The 18,245-nt window shown below is 31.7% G+C and overlaps 2 protein-coding genes across 3 annotated transcripts in view; one reads left to right on the top strand and one right to left on the bottom strand.

Moving 5' to 3' along the window:
* The window catches only part of LOC105422275 (uncharacterized), a 284,608-nt gene extending 282,128 nt beyond the window's left edge, over positions 1-2,480 (top strand). For both annotated transcript variants that reach the window (XM_089076728.1, XM_089076729.1), the window contains exon 23: positions 41-2,480. In XM_089076728.1, coding sequence (XP_088932854.1) covers positions 41-264 — 224 coding nt within the window. In that variant the 3' untranslated portion in view covers positions 265-2,480. The remainder of the gene's footprint in view (positions 1-40) is intronic.
* On the bottom strand, positions 2,291-5,063 carry Syx17 (syntaxin 17). Its single transcript, XM_011631577.3, has 5 exons — positions 4,598-5,063; positions 4,316-4,511; positions 4,013-4,224; positions 3,633-3,849; positions 2,291-3,517 (listed from the first exon to the last, which is right to left on the bottom strand). The coding sequence occupies exons 1-5, from the start codon at positions 4,727-4,729 to the stop codon at positions 3,369-3,371; spliced, it is 906 nt and encodes a 301-aa protein (XP_011629879.3). The 5' UTR covers positions 4,730-5,063; the 3' UTR covers positions 2,291-3,368.
* Between the last annotated feature and the right edge of the window lie 13,182 nt (positions 5,064-18,245).

The following is an 18,245-nucleotide window of genomic DNA, read 5'->3' as shown; positions in this document are numbered from 1 at the left end:
GAAATTTGACATCATTACGATATTAATATTCTTACAACAGAAAGTGGCATTATCGCCGATATTTCAATTGTGTCGGATGATGGAGGTGATGGCACTGAGAGAAGTCATTGGAATTCAACTTTAGAGAGTCCTACGTCGCATCTACCTACAACTTCTACCCCTCTGCAGTCGCCCACCAGTGCGACAGCAGCAACGGTTACTCCTGCTTCCTCGACGGATACGAATCTCACATCTTTTGACCAAGACATGTCCATTAATCTATAAATTTTTCTTAAACGCCAGGAAAAAGCAAGTCTATCATTGATTCACTTGCAAATTTGTGTTACAATTGCAAAAAACATGTAACACATTGTCGTGGCATATTTAGTTAGATTAATAAGTCGGTAATATCGTCACAAGCGTACTGTAGCACTAGAGTACATTACATTTTTGAGCAATTATAGTTTAATGATGTAATGAGGAAAATAGAAAACCGCATGCAATTAGCGGTAGATCGCCACATTACGCTTAACACGTATGCCCAGCTACAAACTTGTAAACGCATTATATAAACATAGATTCTCTTATCCTGAAGGATGAGGTATCGAATTTTAACATTTAACTTTCAAGTGAATCCGTCTGTGAATCTATCTTTTGATACGCTTCGAAATATCTACAGATTTATGAAATCATAAAGTTATTAAGCTGTTACTTACTATGAAGCTCATCGATAACTAGTTTCTGAGTAATGGCAATGTGTATTTTTTTATTCCGTCTTATTAATTTTAACAACGTGCTCAAGATGACGTAAATATGCTCTTATAAATGTACCTCACGTGTCGAGGTATGCTACAGTACCATAAACGATATGCACTTATCGCCATCCTCATTTATTGGCATTCCTGATTACAGCAGCGGAAAATTTCATGAAATTTCCGATGACACGACGGAAGAAGAAAGAAGAGAGTTTTATACATTTATTTATATTATAATAGTTAATAATTAGTAATATTTCAATTCCACATTGTGTTCGCGCTTATTGTACTATATTGAGGAAGATATGATCATCTTAAAGGCGCAAAAAATTCAGAAATTGAAGAAATATATTTTCCTTAATTATCATCCATTTTATCGATACTATTTCGATAAGTTGATTATGGATTATATATTCAGGAATGTCAAATCAATGCGCACACATACATACCAATTGTAATATAATGTAATATCAAAGGTTTATACAATGTAACCACAAATAATATAACCGATAGTCTATATATTATTTCCAGATTATATATCAAATATATATATTATATATACATAATATTATATTCTTTTTATGTCAGTCATTTGTAAAACCTTTTATCACCTGTTGTAGTTGTAAATTTAACTCTGGCCTGTACTCAAAAGCCAAATTTCATTTCTTATAAAATATTACGTTTAAGAAATAAAATTGTTTCGATACACGTGTGGATAAATGTTTTGGAACAGCTTAAGATCGACTAGAATGGTAAGCTTGCCTTAAGACAATCCACACTTCGTATTCCAATATTTTCTTTCAGAAATTAATTCAACTATGCAGAATCGCTCGTATATTCTTGTTTAACGGCTACTTGAAAATATTCCTTGTAAGTATAATAGTGTGTTAGTGTTATAAACAGTTGTATAACTTGCAATTAAATAATTTTAAAAAATATTTGATGAACGAAAAAATTAAAATCAATTTTGAGGATTTAGATAATAGTCAGTTTATTCAAATAAACGTAATTGAAATAGTAGCTGTTTGTCAATATGTGATTCTGCATTGTTACACATTTGCTTCCAAATAAGTTGGTTAATCAACCATCTTTATTGCCAAGGTCTGTCGAGGTATTGTAAGTGTACCTTATAGATAGTGACCAAACTGTTTATTTTATATCTTTTGCGTAAGGATGAAAGTTGCAAGTATTTAGAAGTGTATATGTAGATCATAGAGTATTACAAAGAATTTTGGCACAGTCCGATGCATCTTATTTTATTACGAATTATATTTAATCGCAATTTATAATTATTTTCAATCAAAAGTAATTAATTGCGTTTACCTGAATTTAAATTATGACATAAGTATGCCATATGTACATCGGTGCACCTGGCTGAGCATCCCCAGCTTCGAAAGTAAAACTAAGCGAAAGAAAGTAAACAATCTCTATTTTCCACACGTCTGTGAATGCGTGTTTGGTGTTGCTTTTGAATTAGGGATGTTGGAGTAACAATAATAACAACATAGTACCTTATAAGAAAATACCTTATAAGAAAATATACCGATAGTCTTCACTTAATATTACACGTTTTTAGATATTTATTAATATTTTTTTAAGACATTTTAGTCTCTAGATTAAATATTTCCATTACAAATAAAATGTATATATTAATAACACACGATTATTTCAGTATTGTACCGTGTCTAACACTGATGTATTTTATTACTTGCTAAATATACTGTATTGGGTGCCTTTTGTAGAGAACTCAAATCTTTTTTATGAATGTTATCACACCGCATTATTTACCACATATGTCTACCATTTTCCAGTATGTAATTATTTGCCAGAATAAATATTTCGATGTTTTATATGTTTTAATTGATTATTACAATCGCTGTTTTGGCATATCATATATTTTATCACGTAATAAAATTTTTATAGTTTAATAGATTGCATTTAGTTAATACAAGGTGTTTTTACATTGTATGTATATCTTTTGATTAAAGTATGAAAAGTATTTCTTGAAACTATTCAGTTTTGTATGTTCAAAGTGCAAAATAATATTGAAAACTTATTTTTACAAATCTTTTAATTGTGCATTCATTAAATTTTACTTCCGCAATTGTCATTATTTCATAAAAAAAAACAATTTGTTGCAAAGTTTCAAAATAAAGTTCATAATAAATATTTTAATAATTTAAAGCAATTACAAGGCACGCGAAAGGCATACAAAAGTCATTACTTTATAAAAAAGATTCTTTATCCTTAATCCTATTTTAGCCATGCATATTTTATAAGTGACAAGGTCTACGAAAACGCGATACCAAGTACGATAAACTTATAATGCAAACTTATAATGCTTGAATAGATTAAGTATTTTAAAAGATTTATTTGAAACTAAGACTAGTTACTTCTTTTAAGTATATAAAGCTATAAATATATTATAAAGATTAAAAAAATCTTCCTCAAAGAATTTTTGAATTTCGTAGCTTTACAAAGCTTATATAATTTTTATATACAAATAAAAAAACATTAACAAAAAAAAAATAGAAAATGTACAAAGATTTTAACATTTTACACAAAACATTATATAACAGTGCATTTCTTTTTATGTTTAAAATTGATATCGCACGTTGACAAAGTCATCGTTTGTCACAAATGTTTTTTGTCTTGTTTCAAATTATCAGGGCAAGAGGCAGATTTTTTAACACTTTTAAGATCTATTATCGTTTCATCTAAATATGTTTCTTGTTTCTGTGACTCTATCTGTTTCTTTTTTAATAATGATCCTCCTGTAAAACCTAAGAACGAATATTGCTCACTCATTATCATTATTATTCCATCATTTCTTACGCAATTATCCATATAATTATGTCTATATCAAATTTTAATTTTATATAAATTCATATACCTTACCTAAAATACCACAACCTACAGCAGCAAGGCTACCAATTTTCAGTCCAGCTAATAAACCTATTGGTCCACCAATACATGTACCTAACATAGCGCCTGCTATGGGATATGCAGCAACTTTATATGCAGAAGCTTTTTGCAGGAACCTTGCACCTTCATTTACATTTATTTGAGTCTCTTCAATATTGTCTTCCATATTGTCCACCATTTCTTTCTGATCCTAATTAAAATAAGATAATTATAATAAGATAAAATATGCATTTAATTATAACAAAAAATTAATAAATTTTTGTTTTCCCTTCCTCATGTTAATGAAAAATTTAAGAACTATATTTTTTAAATCTTTCTCAAGTATATCACAAGTAAAGTTATTATATACTTACATGTACTATTTTATTAAATTCAATAAAGAGTTCATGTAAATGTTGTATTTCTCCATGCAGACGATTCCAGACATGCAGACATGTTTGCTGACGTTGCAGATCTTCCTGTTCTGCTTGCAACTGAATATTGCTATTATCGAGTGGATGTTGTATCTCTTCTGATTCACTTTTAGGCGACTCAGGTGGTAATGTTGAAAAATTCATTTCCATCTCTATAAATAATAGATTTATATGTTAATTACTTAAAATTTCGTATACTCTAAGATTAAAAAATGATTTATTATATACTTTTACATTTCTTACCTAAATACTCCTCGATGGCGCTCATGATACTTGATCGTGCATTTGTTGTCAGTTTATCAAATTTATCAATGTCAACGTCAAGAACCTGTGCTCGTAGAGTGTCCATCTGATACAACAATTCTTTTAGTTGCTTGATAATCCTAGAGACATTTACATGTTCCTTCCGTATTTGTTCCCAATTATGTTGATTTTGATACTGCAAATATTTGAATATTCATATCAAAGACTTTACAAATGTAAAATATATAAGACATACATTATGCAAGAGATATATATACTAACTTTTTTGATATTGTTCTTATGTCGCTTCAACAAATTCACGTGATGTGGTATAGCAACGTTGAAATTATTAATCTGAATTTCCAGACGCCTAATTGGTTGCTTAATCGTAAGATTCTCTGATAACGTTGACATGTCTGTGGTTACGTTCGTCTCGATTGTTCAATTATGATTATGCACAACTTGTATATTTGTAGAGATATATTGTAGAGATATATTCAATTTATATTTCTTCGCGAGCTAAATTCAAAGTCCACTCTTTAGCTTCACATATTTTCTGGACAACGGAGATTTTTCACAACAAGAAATATTACTGACAACGCTGAGATACGATAACTTGATAATTGCGTTTTATTCCGTTGAAACCATGCATATTCTGTCTCCATCCAAAATAAACGATCAGCTGTTGAATTGCTCGATATAACACATCATCACACATTACACGCATCCACAAAGCTGTCAAAGAAAAAAGATCGAGCTCTCCCCATCTATGGTCGTGAATTTGTACTAAGATGGCTACAAGTTTTAATATCTTCCTGTAAGATGGAACTTGATGTATCTTTTGTAATTTATTGAATATTAATTTAGTTCTGTCTAGACGAAAATGCATTTCTGTCGAAGTTTTGTCCAAAATACCAAATATGTAATTTTTTCCCTAGGGTGGAGAATAAAAAATAAAACTCTTTCTATTCTCAATGGTAAAAGTTTTCACTTTTCTTCCACCTTAGAAAGAAATTATGATAGGTCCTCAGCAGTCTCTTCAAAGAATCATAATAATATCTTACCTTCTTCTTATTTTTATTAACAAAAAATTATTTGAGTTTACAAATTTCTTAATTAATTTAATATTTTTATCGATTTTTTTATTTAATATTTTATCTTATAAATTTAATATCGTTTATTCTTAAATATAATTCTGTATTAACATCTTGAAGCTTACGTCAGATGATCTTTAATTATAATCTTCAAATTCCATGCTATTTATAATTTTGTGAATCTGTTCAGATCTAGTCTTGATAAAAAATTTTTCATATATAATTATGTAGAATATGTCCACATATAAAAATATCTAATTATATATAATTATGTGTATATATAAAAATTTTTTTATGGTTGTGTATTTTAATATACAGAGTATTTGATTCTAATGGTACCATTTGTAGGCGGATAAAGCGATTCAGCAGATATATACGTGCTCATTCGACGATTTTTAATTAATAATTTGTTATTAATCGTAAAAATCATAAAATGAATAGAGAACTTCTCTGCTGTGATCCTGCACAGAGGTGTACTATTAAGAATCAGATAGTCTGTATATATGTTTCAAATTTCTTAATGTTTTTCATGTATTACATAGGTCATTAAATTGTAAATGGAATTTTATTCCAGATTCTGACAGGAACTAAATGGATTTTGTTCACAAAATATAAAGAACATGCCTATTTCACGTTTATCATCCGTAACAATATCGATTACCGCTCGTGCTTTATGCAAATGATTGTGAAATGGAACATCGTGCGACATAACATTTCGTTCTAAGCGGTGCTCTAGTAACGAGCATATGATATAATAAAAGAATAAAAAAAAAAGAATCGCTAGTTGCGATCGACGAGCGAAGCACTATGCTTGCGCGGTCGCGAAAGTTTCGCCGCCATTTTTCACACGCGTTGCGACTCCACGGCGCGCGAGCTTCGCGATTTTCACGATTGAAAAACGACTTTGCGTGCAAATAAACGTCGGAAGTGCCGAGTGAAGTGTCGAATGAAGTGCTGAACAACGCGTGATTGTTCTAAAAGGGGTTAATCGACGGCGCGCACGATAACGGTTACCGCGAGTAAACCGCTGTTTGCACCGAACGTTACCGTGCCGCGGTGTGCGTTCGTTCATTCGAAATGGTGCGTTTGACACGTTCCGTCAATAACATAATCGGTTAATCGTCGCGTGCACGCCTTTACACCGTTTTCTCGCTACACCGCGCACTGCACAATCGGGTATTAAAAGTGTCGGCTGGACGAATCCTGCGATGGACGAATTAATTTAAATATATACGCGAGAATTGTAATTAGGATTTTCGAACATGGCGGAAACGCGTCTGCGCTAACAAATGGCGAGCTGTGAATTTTTAATCTTCCAGAGCAAGATTTTTGTCTTAAACCGCGAACGATGGTTTCTCAAGCGGAGAAAACTTGGTTCTTAATATACGTTAGTATACGTTTGTATTTAATCCTTCAATTTTAATAACGTTCTTTTGTTAAGGTTGCAAGAAGAGAAGAATATATAAGAATTTTCTTTTGTTAAAATTTAATAATTAAATTGAATATAATTTTATATATATATATATATATATATATATATATATATATATATATATGTATTTAATACAATGTATTTAATAAGAATATAATATAGTGTATAATTTTTTTATAGAAAATTTAATAAGAAAGAAAGTTTGCCATAAAAATAATAATAATAATAATGAAATAGTAATAAAATATAATCTTCTTGTAAAAAGTCGAAGAAAAATAATTTTTTTATGATATCTCGCATTTTATATATAATCCAAAGCATATCTGTTGTAACAGATATATTTTTTGTGAAAGTTAATATAACTTAATATAACTTAATTTTACAGATGTATATTTTGGATTATATATAAAAATGCGAGATATCTTGCAAATATAGCTATACTAATGATTTTAAAATCAAGATTTTTTATAATGCAAATATATCTGACTTGTAAATATTCGGGGAATTTGGAGAACACTTATAACGTTAAATACGCGATACATGATTTTCATCTTTCATCACGTTCTGATGTTTGCATCGACATGAAACAACTTTCAGACGTTTTCGCGCATCATTTTAAATTTTAATAAACGGCACGCGAGAGATGCATAGTCCATCGCCGGAAACTCGCGATAAAGAATCAGGAGAGAAGCCGCGAGAGGGATGTATGAATTTCACGAGAGTCAGATTTACCGCGCATTAACTCTGACACACAATCCATTTCTGCGAATTGAAGATCCGACGTGAACGGCACCCGAGGTCCGCATACTTTTATATTCTGCGTCCGCCGGAAATTATGGGCAGCACGCGCGCGCGCGCGAGATGTACGTACGAGTGTGATCAATTATGCCTTACCCCGCGATCCCGCGCGCGAGTCCGTGGCGATCCCGATGAGTTTTACAAGGGTCGCCGAATGTACAATTTGGTATAAAGCACGGCGAGGCTTTTGGTAATGAAAAACCGATTGCGACCAAATAGGCTTCGGGCTGCTGGTGACGTGTAATCGAGTCTTCTCTTCTGTCGCTTCGTCGTATCCACCCCCGGCCCCTTTTTGTCCTCCACCGTCGTTCCCTCGTCCTTCGCCTCCCCCTCACCACCGTCCTCTCGTCCTCCCTCTGTCCCTTGATTCTCCCCCATCCCTCACGTGCTTCTTCCTCCATCCGTGATTCCTCCTCCGGCTTCCATTAGCCGCCATACGTCGTCTGTACACAGAGATCCGTTTTGTCCTGTTTTCGCGTGACCTTTTATTTCAAACTACCGCATTCAAATTACCGCGGGCTATCTGGATATTCGATCCTTTGACCTTTTGTCGCCGGACGTTTAGAAGCGCTTTTAAACATCGGCCAGGATTCCCTCCGTCCGTTCACTGCTATCTAGGCTGCATTAAGTATGGAATATATGTTTGTGTGTGTGTGAAACATAATCCATTTTTTTTTAAGTTAATTTTGAGTTTAACTATATGTGAATATATGTTTTTTACACTTTTACAATATATGTCTTTTAGTTTTATTTTGTGTACAAAATATTATCTACTTTCTTAAGATAGTTCTTAAAACTTTCTTAAGACAGTTTGATTTTAATAATTTTTCTTAAGACAGTCTGATTTCAATAATTTTTTTAATTTTAATACTTCTTGGAAAATATTTTTTAAATATAAAATCTCGAATTATTTAGTTCGTATAAATGATTATAAATGATTTCATGTGGATTCGAGAGATATTATAAAAATTCTCATGTTCTCCATCCATTATAGAAAGCGTAAACATTTATTTCTACGGAAATAAATTTTTTTTTAATTTATTCTAAAATTACTTTTCATAACAATTTTATGTAGTAGAAAATTTGCATTGTTAACTCTTCTATTATTTTCATTTGTAGAAATAAAATTTGTTATTTCACTTCATCAACTATATTAAATATAAGAGATTTAAATAAAGGTATTAAGAGTTAATTAGATTATAATTTTGAAGAAGAAATTTTAAGATTGTGCGCGAAAAGTTAAGTTTGCGGGTATATTTGTTTTCAAACTGACTTGGTTCGCGTATTTTGGATATGTGAAATTAATAATTTGGCATTCACGGGCTAGAGAGAGCGCGACAATCGTGCTTTGTCTTCTCTCGTTCGTTAATTAGAGAATCCAAATCCGGAGTCTCTAAGGCGGAGGTTATGTATAAATTCGGAAGTAGCATTATCTCGTAACAAAGTCACGTGCTTGGCATTCGAATGCAGTCGTGTTGCTAGCAATGGTTAGGAACTATTTCCGTTTATTTGCCGTGTTCTGTTTTTCTAAATATATACGCAAAATTGTCATTCTTTGTTATTAAGAGCGTAGCAAAATGTAGCAATACATGTATGTAATAATAGAAGAGCGACGATTCGTAATTTTATGCAATCAAAACTTATTTCAATAAAATAATACAAATTTTAACATAATGACAATCTATATTTTTATGCGTACATTTCTAGAAATATGATGTAGATTTGATTATTTTAAGAAGTTTATTGTTATATGAATATCGAAAATTCACAAATTGCACTAGTTTAACGCAAGCTTATATCCTTTACTACTTTTGGACCTTAGTTAGGAACCTTACCGATCTGATTGCAGACCAACACGCTGCATTCTAATCGCAACTTCTTTTCTTATGCAGAAAAGCGTTGTGACATGCCATGCCTTTATTCTTTTTATACATTTATTCTTCTTTAATAATTATCTTATTAATTTATCTTATTTATTTCAAGATGGCATTGATTCCAAAGAAAAACCATAGTGCGAAATTATACCATAATTTCATTCAATTGTGACAAATTGTCAATACGTATCAGAAGTATTGAATAAGAAAACGAATAGATAAATATAGCTAATCAAAACTCATAATTGCACATTATATAAAATATATATAATCTATCCTAATATTATATAAAACAAATCTATGATGCAATAATAATAAAATATATAACAATAATAAAATTAATATTAATATTAATATTATTAACGACAAAATAGAGATAGATATTGAAGCATACGCCTCGTAACTATTTCATACTGCCGGCGACAGCTTCACGAATAATTTAGTACACAGCGCAGCTACATGGTGAGGCGTTAATGACGCGACATCCGGCTGGAGAGTAATAGCGCGCCCGAATTAATTCTCTCGGCTGTGCTTTTAGTAAAGTGGATTTTATTGCCGTCTTGCATTCGCGGACGAAGTCGCCAAATTATAGTTGCGTAACGGCACCGTAGTTAAACATTGACCGTTTAACTAATCCTTGTCGCAGTTATGTTCCGCAGCACAGCAACGTCCTACCTGTACATTCGCGCATATTCAAATATCTCTCGGTACACACTAGTATAATTTTATCCCGCGTATAACCACCGTCGATATATTGCGGTCTCGCAATCAAATTCACATTCTGTTACACACCACATTTATGAGTTAATTAAATAGAAATTTTTTTACACAGCCAAACATTCCGCCAAACTTCATGACTCCAGAACAAGTTCGATAGTCCGTCATCACGAATTATCAATATTGAAGTTGGCATTCAATTTTCCGATGCAGAGACTCCTGCACAGAACGTTTTCGATAACGAGTTTACCATTTTGTTTCAAATGGCGATAACGTGAAATCCAACATAGCCACGACGCGTGTTATCATCTGTGCCATTTGCACTAATTTTGCCATTCGAAATGGATTTTGCCATCTATATGTGGAATTTATGGGATAAAACTTGTAAATGGTTTTATAGTTTTCGTGAAATTCGTGATCGATGATATCTCATTGATTATTTGTTACGGCATTGCTTATACTGTATTAGAAGACATTTTACATTTTTTTCAATTCACAAATTAACTTTTTATTGTTTTTTTATAGTTGCGGATAATTAACGCAATATCCTGTAATAAATTATCCTGGCGGAAATATCTTTCTTCTTTCTTGTATCTTTATCCAGATACAAATATTAATGAATGCTATCAATTCTCGAAACAAAACTTCCTCAAGATTTTCACAAAAGCTGCATAGTTTCAACTACAGTACAGATTTAATGTTGTTTGCGACGTAGAACTGATAGACGCCTATTGAATATAGAGGTTGTATCGGACTGCACCGATACTTTATGCGGGCGTTATTGAAATATCGCTGCTAGAAGAAATATCGTTGCGAGCGTTCTAAATCTTCCTAATATCAAGATGAGATTACGGTTTCAAAAGCTTTATCATAGGCTTTTATCAATAATATATTGCAGACCATTATTTAATAAAATCTTTCGATATCTATTAATTATTCAATTACTTAATTACCTTTGGAAAGAGAAATGTACGAGATATGTTTTCGACAGATTTCGACGACCGTTAATTTGTCGCTTCGCTATGTCTAACGATGCATTTTGTTAAAAATGTTACGACTAATCTATTTCTTTATCAAGAAACAGTCGCGCGGAACAATTCAATTTATACCCAAAAGACCGAAAATTGAGAACATATTACCGTTCTGTTCAAGCCTACAGAAATGACCAGTATCATTTTACGCTTTATGATTAATTAAACAAATTAAATTATTATTAGGGTATTATGCGTTCGCCTCTCTGATACTGACAGAAAAGAATATAACTTGTCATGTGCAATGATAACGAGCAATAATGTATTAGGAATTGGAGTATAAAATATGTAATTACTGACGCTATTAAAAGTGCCTATTCTAATCTAACTTTAATAATATACTTTTTGTATAGAAAATTAATTTGTTTACAATTTTCATAAATTAAATTTTTTGAAAAAATTGATATTTTTTTGGAAAATTTTAAATATTATCCTAATAATTAAAAAATATTTTTTATAATTATTTGTTTTTGATTCAAATAAAAAAATTATTACTAATACTACTAATACTATTATTAATGAAAATTTATAGTTGTGACTATATTTTCGGAGTATATTTATTTATTTATATATCTATTTGTTTATTTATCTATTAACTTTAGAACTTTCTTACATGTATCAATAATGTAGAAATTTTCAAGAAGAAATTAAAATTGCATTAATTATGTTAAAATTCTGAAAGTAAAATATCTAGATTTTCAGAGAGGCCAGATACGTGCAATATTTATTGGCATACGGTAGAGCAAGATCACTTATGGGATGAAAAGAAATTGCTTCTCGTCGCTATATGAGATCAACTTCTCTCTTACATGCTTTATGTGGCACGTGCAGCAGGCAAATAGCGATGCACGGCAGCCATAATACCGTTTCCGCGAGATTAAATTTAGCCGAACGGGCAATCTTTATACGCTCGCTAGAAACCGTTTGCATACATGTCACGCATTGAGCTGCAATTTTTAATTGCACATCAGCGAGGATTTCGTAAAATTTTTAAAACAGTTCATTTTCGATTGCTACACTTTATACATTCGATAAATATTGCATTATAAATTGTTATACTAAGGACTACATGAAAGGAACTTATGTAATAATTTGTCGATTATATCTCGTTCTTTTTCGGATATCGAGTATTTATCGCGCTTGCAAAGCTCGTAATGAATTCGAAGAACATGCAAATTTGTGGAAACATTTCCTATCGAGAATAATTCAAATAAATTTTGCATTTAAGGATAATCGCGTTTTACCAATACCATTCTGTTAGTAAGCAAATAAAATATCGCGCTAGCTTTCTTTTATTGCGAGCGATAAAATTAAATTCTTTTGTTGCGCGACGATTACGTATATAGATCGGTGTGCTCAGCAATGTTGCCGCAACTCTTTATCTCTTCTTAATTAATGTACATAGTTACTGTTTCTGAGAAATGTGTAGAGTTCGGTACAGATACAAGTGGGACATATATAAATTCTATTTTGCTTACTGTATTATTTAATTTTACTTATTTGTTTTATTTTAAAATAAAATTTACAAAAAGCGCAATGATGAAAATAATTGGAAAATATCACCGCAAAATTTGACTTTGACAAGGTTCTTTCTTTCTTTAATGTCTCTCTTTCATGGAACGATTGATTTACGCGTCGATTTTATGATTTCCACGGACGCGACAGAAATCGAGCATGGCAAAACATGAGTGGCCGTTTAAAAAGGTAGGCAATGGGACATTGATTCATGACGTAATCTATGAAAGATTCGTTATACGCAATAGGAAAATAAATCAATATTGCGGTGACAACCGTGCTCTCTAGTGTAAATAAATCTCTGGCAGAGCATGCACATATATTTTGTGTAATACAAGAAAATTTTATTCTAAGGACTCATAATTTTTATAATTGAATTTACCATTTAAATTCAGAAAACCTAGATTATAAATTAAATTATTGACAGTATAAATTGTTATTAATATCTATGTTTTTAAAAATGTTTCTACTTTTTATTATCAATATATACAACTATTCATTTCAACTATTTTAGATATTAGCATACAAATTAAATCGAATTAAATTTTTTTAGAAAAAGGAATATATTATTTCAGAATACTTATTTTTCTACAAAAAATATTTGTAATTTTAACCATAGAAAAAACTTTACTTTTATTTTATTCTATATTATTGCTTTTATTCTCATAACTGCAATTATCTTTTTTATATATATAATATTTATTTCTTTAAGTTTACGTTTAAGTAAGTACTTTTGAGATAACTAATTGAATTCTATTTTGGACAAATCCCGTAAATATTTGTTTTACAATTATTATTATTATTATTATATTATTTTAAAGCATTGCATGGGTATTATTATCATTTTCTTAGTAATCACTATTTGTATAATCCATGTGCTGCGTGAGCGATTAAAAAAACATTTGTACGAATGCTGTTCATATATTATTGGAGCGCCGTGACAGAGTAATATCCGCTATCGAGAGAGCATTTAGCTAGACCGATTCAGCGCTGTTTATCGGATGCTTCAAAAATAAATCCGCGACAAAAATAGTCAGTCCGATCGGTTACGTGAAACAGAAACATGTATCGAGAAATTGTACGAAACAGTGGAAAGTTCTCGTCGCGACGGATGATCAAAGTCTGTGTAATCTATTGGATGCGACGCGCATATCGCGAGAGTTCGAAGATTAAGATTATCGGAGAAATTAATGTTTGAAAATCGGCGAGTGATTTTCTTCAAGTGAACTTGAAACTTCGTTATCGACTAGACATTGTTTTGTACGTGTCTCAAGAACATACGTCGTTTTTGTAATCTTTATCATGTTAATTTATGTTAATTAATTTATCTTGCCTCGTTATTAAATTTCAAATACAAGACATTTCGTTCTATCGATTTTCTCTCGTGTGATTTCATTCTATACTCGGAATCGCCTAGCTTATCAATGATAAGACAATCGTATGGTATAAATAACAGTATGCAGCTCAAAGCACACGATGATGAGGATAGGGGTAAATGGTGTGGTCATTCTGGTGGTGTCTTGGAGATTCGATTACATGGTATTTGCATTCAGATGTCGTATCACAGCAGCGGAGAGGATAGCAATTTTACGCTTTAATATATGCGAGATTTAATTGTTTGTTGAAACATTTTATGACTCTTATTTTTATTCTATTAATGTAACAAAAAGTTTTCTCAAAGATCTCTTATTAAAATCGTTAAAGCCAAATATATATTTTTAAATATACTTTTGCAACACGTTTTTTACAATACAATTGATATTCCAATTCAAATTCTTTTGATCTTCGTAATAAGGGAAAGTAAAATATAAAAATATATAAAAATAATAGTCATAGAATTGCGAAATTAAAATATAGATAAGAAAATATACCTCTCATTAAAATCTTATTTTTTGATTAATTTACTCCGGTGATATATACGCAGATTTTTTTTTTTTTTTTATAAAAAATATTATAGTAAGGCTGTTTTCAAGGCTGCAGACACCTTTATTTCTTAATCGGAAAAAAGTAGCAGAAAGTTTCATCATTGCGATACGAAACGGGATTTTACCATATATGTTAAGTGCCAGGTGGTGTCGCTGCCCGTTTTGTCTACAGAGAAACACGACAAATCGAGAAAATCCGAAGGGAGGCCTTACCCGATCCTGGTAAGTTTCTTTTCTAGCACTGGTTCCTGCAAAAGAACGTTGCGCAACGTTGTGAGGGAAGAGGATGCGAGAGGCAGCAGCCCTCCCTGGCCCGCACGCGGCTTGTGAAATTATTTCCTCCGCGAACCGAGAAACTTTTATCCAATATCCACGGCAGCATCTGGTATCAAACGGCTCTGTGCGCATGTCTCTATGGGGTTTCGGAAAATGTTCACTAGTACTAGGTGAAAGAGAGAGAGAGAGAGAGAGAGAGAGAGAGAGAGAGAGAGAAGGATCAAGAGAGAGCCAACGGTAAACTGCATAGCCCATTGGCTTCTAATTGAATCTTACGGCATCCACGCGGGTTCTGGCACTTTGGCACGCGGCGTAAAAGACCACTTCGCAGTTTGGGGCGAGTCTGTGAATTAACTTATCGACAATTATTGCAGGCACTTATGTCAACTGAAGTTTATTTACCAAAACATATCGAAAAAAAAAAAATAAATAAATAAGATTATTGAAGATTCGGGAGATTTGTGTAACAAATAGACATTGTACGAATAAAACATTTACATTCTTTAAACGCATATTTGATCTAATTTTTTCATATTTATTTAATATGTAATAAAACGTTAAATAAAAATTGTAAATTTTACATTTTTCTATCCGCAGGCAATTGTAAAGATGACAGGATATGAAAGTGCTATTAGATTTTTGCTCACGAAAGAAGTGCGACGTAGAAATCGTATTTTATTTGAAACGAGAGGAAAGTAATTATTTCTGGATTTGATATCTCTTGCGTCATCCGAAATATTGGAAACAAAAGTGAAGGTGATCTCCTTCCCGTTACCAGTGGAATATATATTTTCTGTCTGATAATAGATTTTTCCCTTTACATATAGCGATACATATATGCCCGAATATGCCGACCTAGTTCGGCTTGCGGAATTGCTGGTTCGCTCGCAGTGTAGGCAGTCGATTTATCGTTTGATTAAAAAAAAGTTAACCGAACTTTCTGATAGCTTTGATGCAACTGAATGGTCAATTTGTTTGATTTTCATTGTCGATACGTAGTAACTGCGCTATATTTATTGCTAAATATTGTAGTTTTGCATATTTAGCGATATTTAGTTATGATTACTTTTATGAACTTTCATTTGTAACAACTAAAAGGGCTATCATGCAGCTTCATAAACAAACCATTTTAGAAGGATTACAGAATTTCGGGAGAAATTTTATAGAATTTTTCTACGTCATCATAAAAAGTAAGAACTCATGTCAATCGGTCACTGTAGTACACGATGTAGTAATAATATTACAGCATAATATTACAGCATAATTTTACAGCACAATCGATTTGTCTTTTTACGACATCGAGAATTATCGTCAATTTTAACAATAATGCCATGCGAAAGTCCTTTACAATGTAGTTATATCGTGTATCGCGAAGAGTGATGCTATTTTAAATTTTTATTGTCATTTCGTACAAGCATGGAGGAATAATAGCAACATTACATTAAATTTCATGACTACTCTGTAGAAAATAGTGGGATCAAATGGAATGACGCTTTGTCGTACATCTTAATTGGCTTCTCCGTTCCTAACGAAGTAATAGGATTTAATTTATGTCGTAAGGAAACGGAGAGAACAATGCTTTAGATGCATAATGACATTCTGTTATAGTTGTACTTGTAGTTTCTTACTGCCAATAATAGACTTTTAGGAATAGAATGAAACCCAGAGAAAGATAGAGAAATAAGGGGGGAGGAAGAAAAAGAGAGAGAGAGAGAGAGAGAGAGAGAGAGAGAGAGAGAGAGAAGAACTTTCAAGTTAAAACATGATATAAAATTCAGTTAATCTCTTAGGTGGCATGCTTACAAATTTAATATACATTACATTAAGGCACACGCAACAGGACGGTGCTTTAAGCTCTTAAGTTTTTCTGCATACTAGCAGCCGCAATCTGCAGACGAAGGGATCTTTTTGCTGCGACGCCCTTAACAGCAAACGACAAAAAAGGTCTATTCGTATTGCGTAATAATATTGCACCCGCCTCACTTCTCGCCATTGGCCCTATCCCTTTTGTCCCTCGATGAAACTGCGGTAGCCCCAAGGCTACGAGCACACAATGAAGCTTTATTTCTTCTTCATATATATAAAGAGAAGCTGCGCGCGAGCTTTATTAGCTCGTCGTATATTTTGGTGCGTCGCCCTTCGTCAACTCACAATCAGTTTAGTGGTAAATCGGGAAAGGCGAGGGATCATTTTTTTTCTTCTTTTCTCATAAACAAAAATAACAACGTTGATTTTTATTTTACAATAATTGTTTGTATGCAAGATAGATAAAAAAAAAACAATATCATATTGTTACCAAAGTAAATATAGTCATTTCTGATAAATGCGTACTTATAAAATAAAATTTTCTTAGTTTCAAAAGAATAAATTATTAGAAATAATAGTTGCAACATTTGCTTATTATATAATAGAGAATTATATAATAGAGAATTTATATAATAGAGAATCATTAATTATAAGCACATATACCCTTTATTGGATAATAAAGGAAATATTTTCTTTTTGAGATTAATTAGTAATGATTCTATTGTCCTTTATAGATAACTAAGTTTTTTATTATTTTTTATATGGGTTAAGATGTTATTAATATCCCCATCGCATTTTTAAATAAATTATGTGATTTAAATGATATTTTAATTTAAATTCAAATTGTTATAATGTACTAATATTGTTTTAATTGTATTATTGTAGACATCTTTATTTAAAAGATCTATTCTATTATATGTAATTAATATTTGTCTTAGTATAACTGAAATTAGTTCATGGCCTGCTTATATATGATTCCAATACCCTCTGCGATTCACCCTATAGTCAAATCCTATCTATTTCACAAGCTTCTCATCTCGAATACACGTGGATAGGATTTGGGGTTGTCGTCCTATCACTTGGCCGAATCCTTCGAGCTAGTTACATAGAGAAACGGAATATATATATGCTGAATATGTCTCATGTGCGTGTGTATGTGTATCTGTATGCAATGCCTACCAATGCTGGAATTTGCCATCCGTTACTACATATCTATGTTGCTTCAATATGTGCAATGCATTGATTACATATCTGTCTCTAAGACGTACATTAAATAGGAAAACTCGTTAATTTAATCAGCAGATATAGAGAAGAGCTTCTTTGATAATTTGTTCTTTCACTTGTTGCATTCATTGAAATTGATTCGGAATCGCAAAGATTATTTCTAATGTATTTCCACTAGAGGAATCTGATTTACACACGCCGTGATACTTGTCGATTATTTCTCATATACTCGAGGATT

This window comes from Pogonomyrmex barbatus, unplaced genomic scaffold (genome assembly GCF_055798465.1).
Source record: "Pogonomyrmex barbatus isolate J1 unplaced genomic scaffold, ASM5579846v1 scaffold2, whole genome shotgun sequence".
Taxonomy (NCBI): Eukaryota; Metazoa; Arthropoda; class Insecta; order Hymenoptera; family Formicidae; genus Pogonomyrmex; species Pogonomyrmex barbatus.
This window is presented reverse-complemented; position numbering and strand designations above follow the sequence as displayed.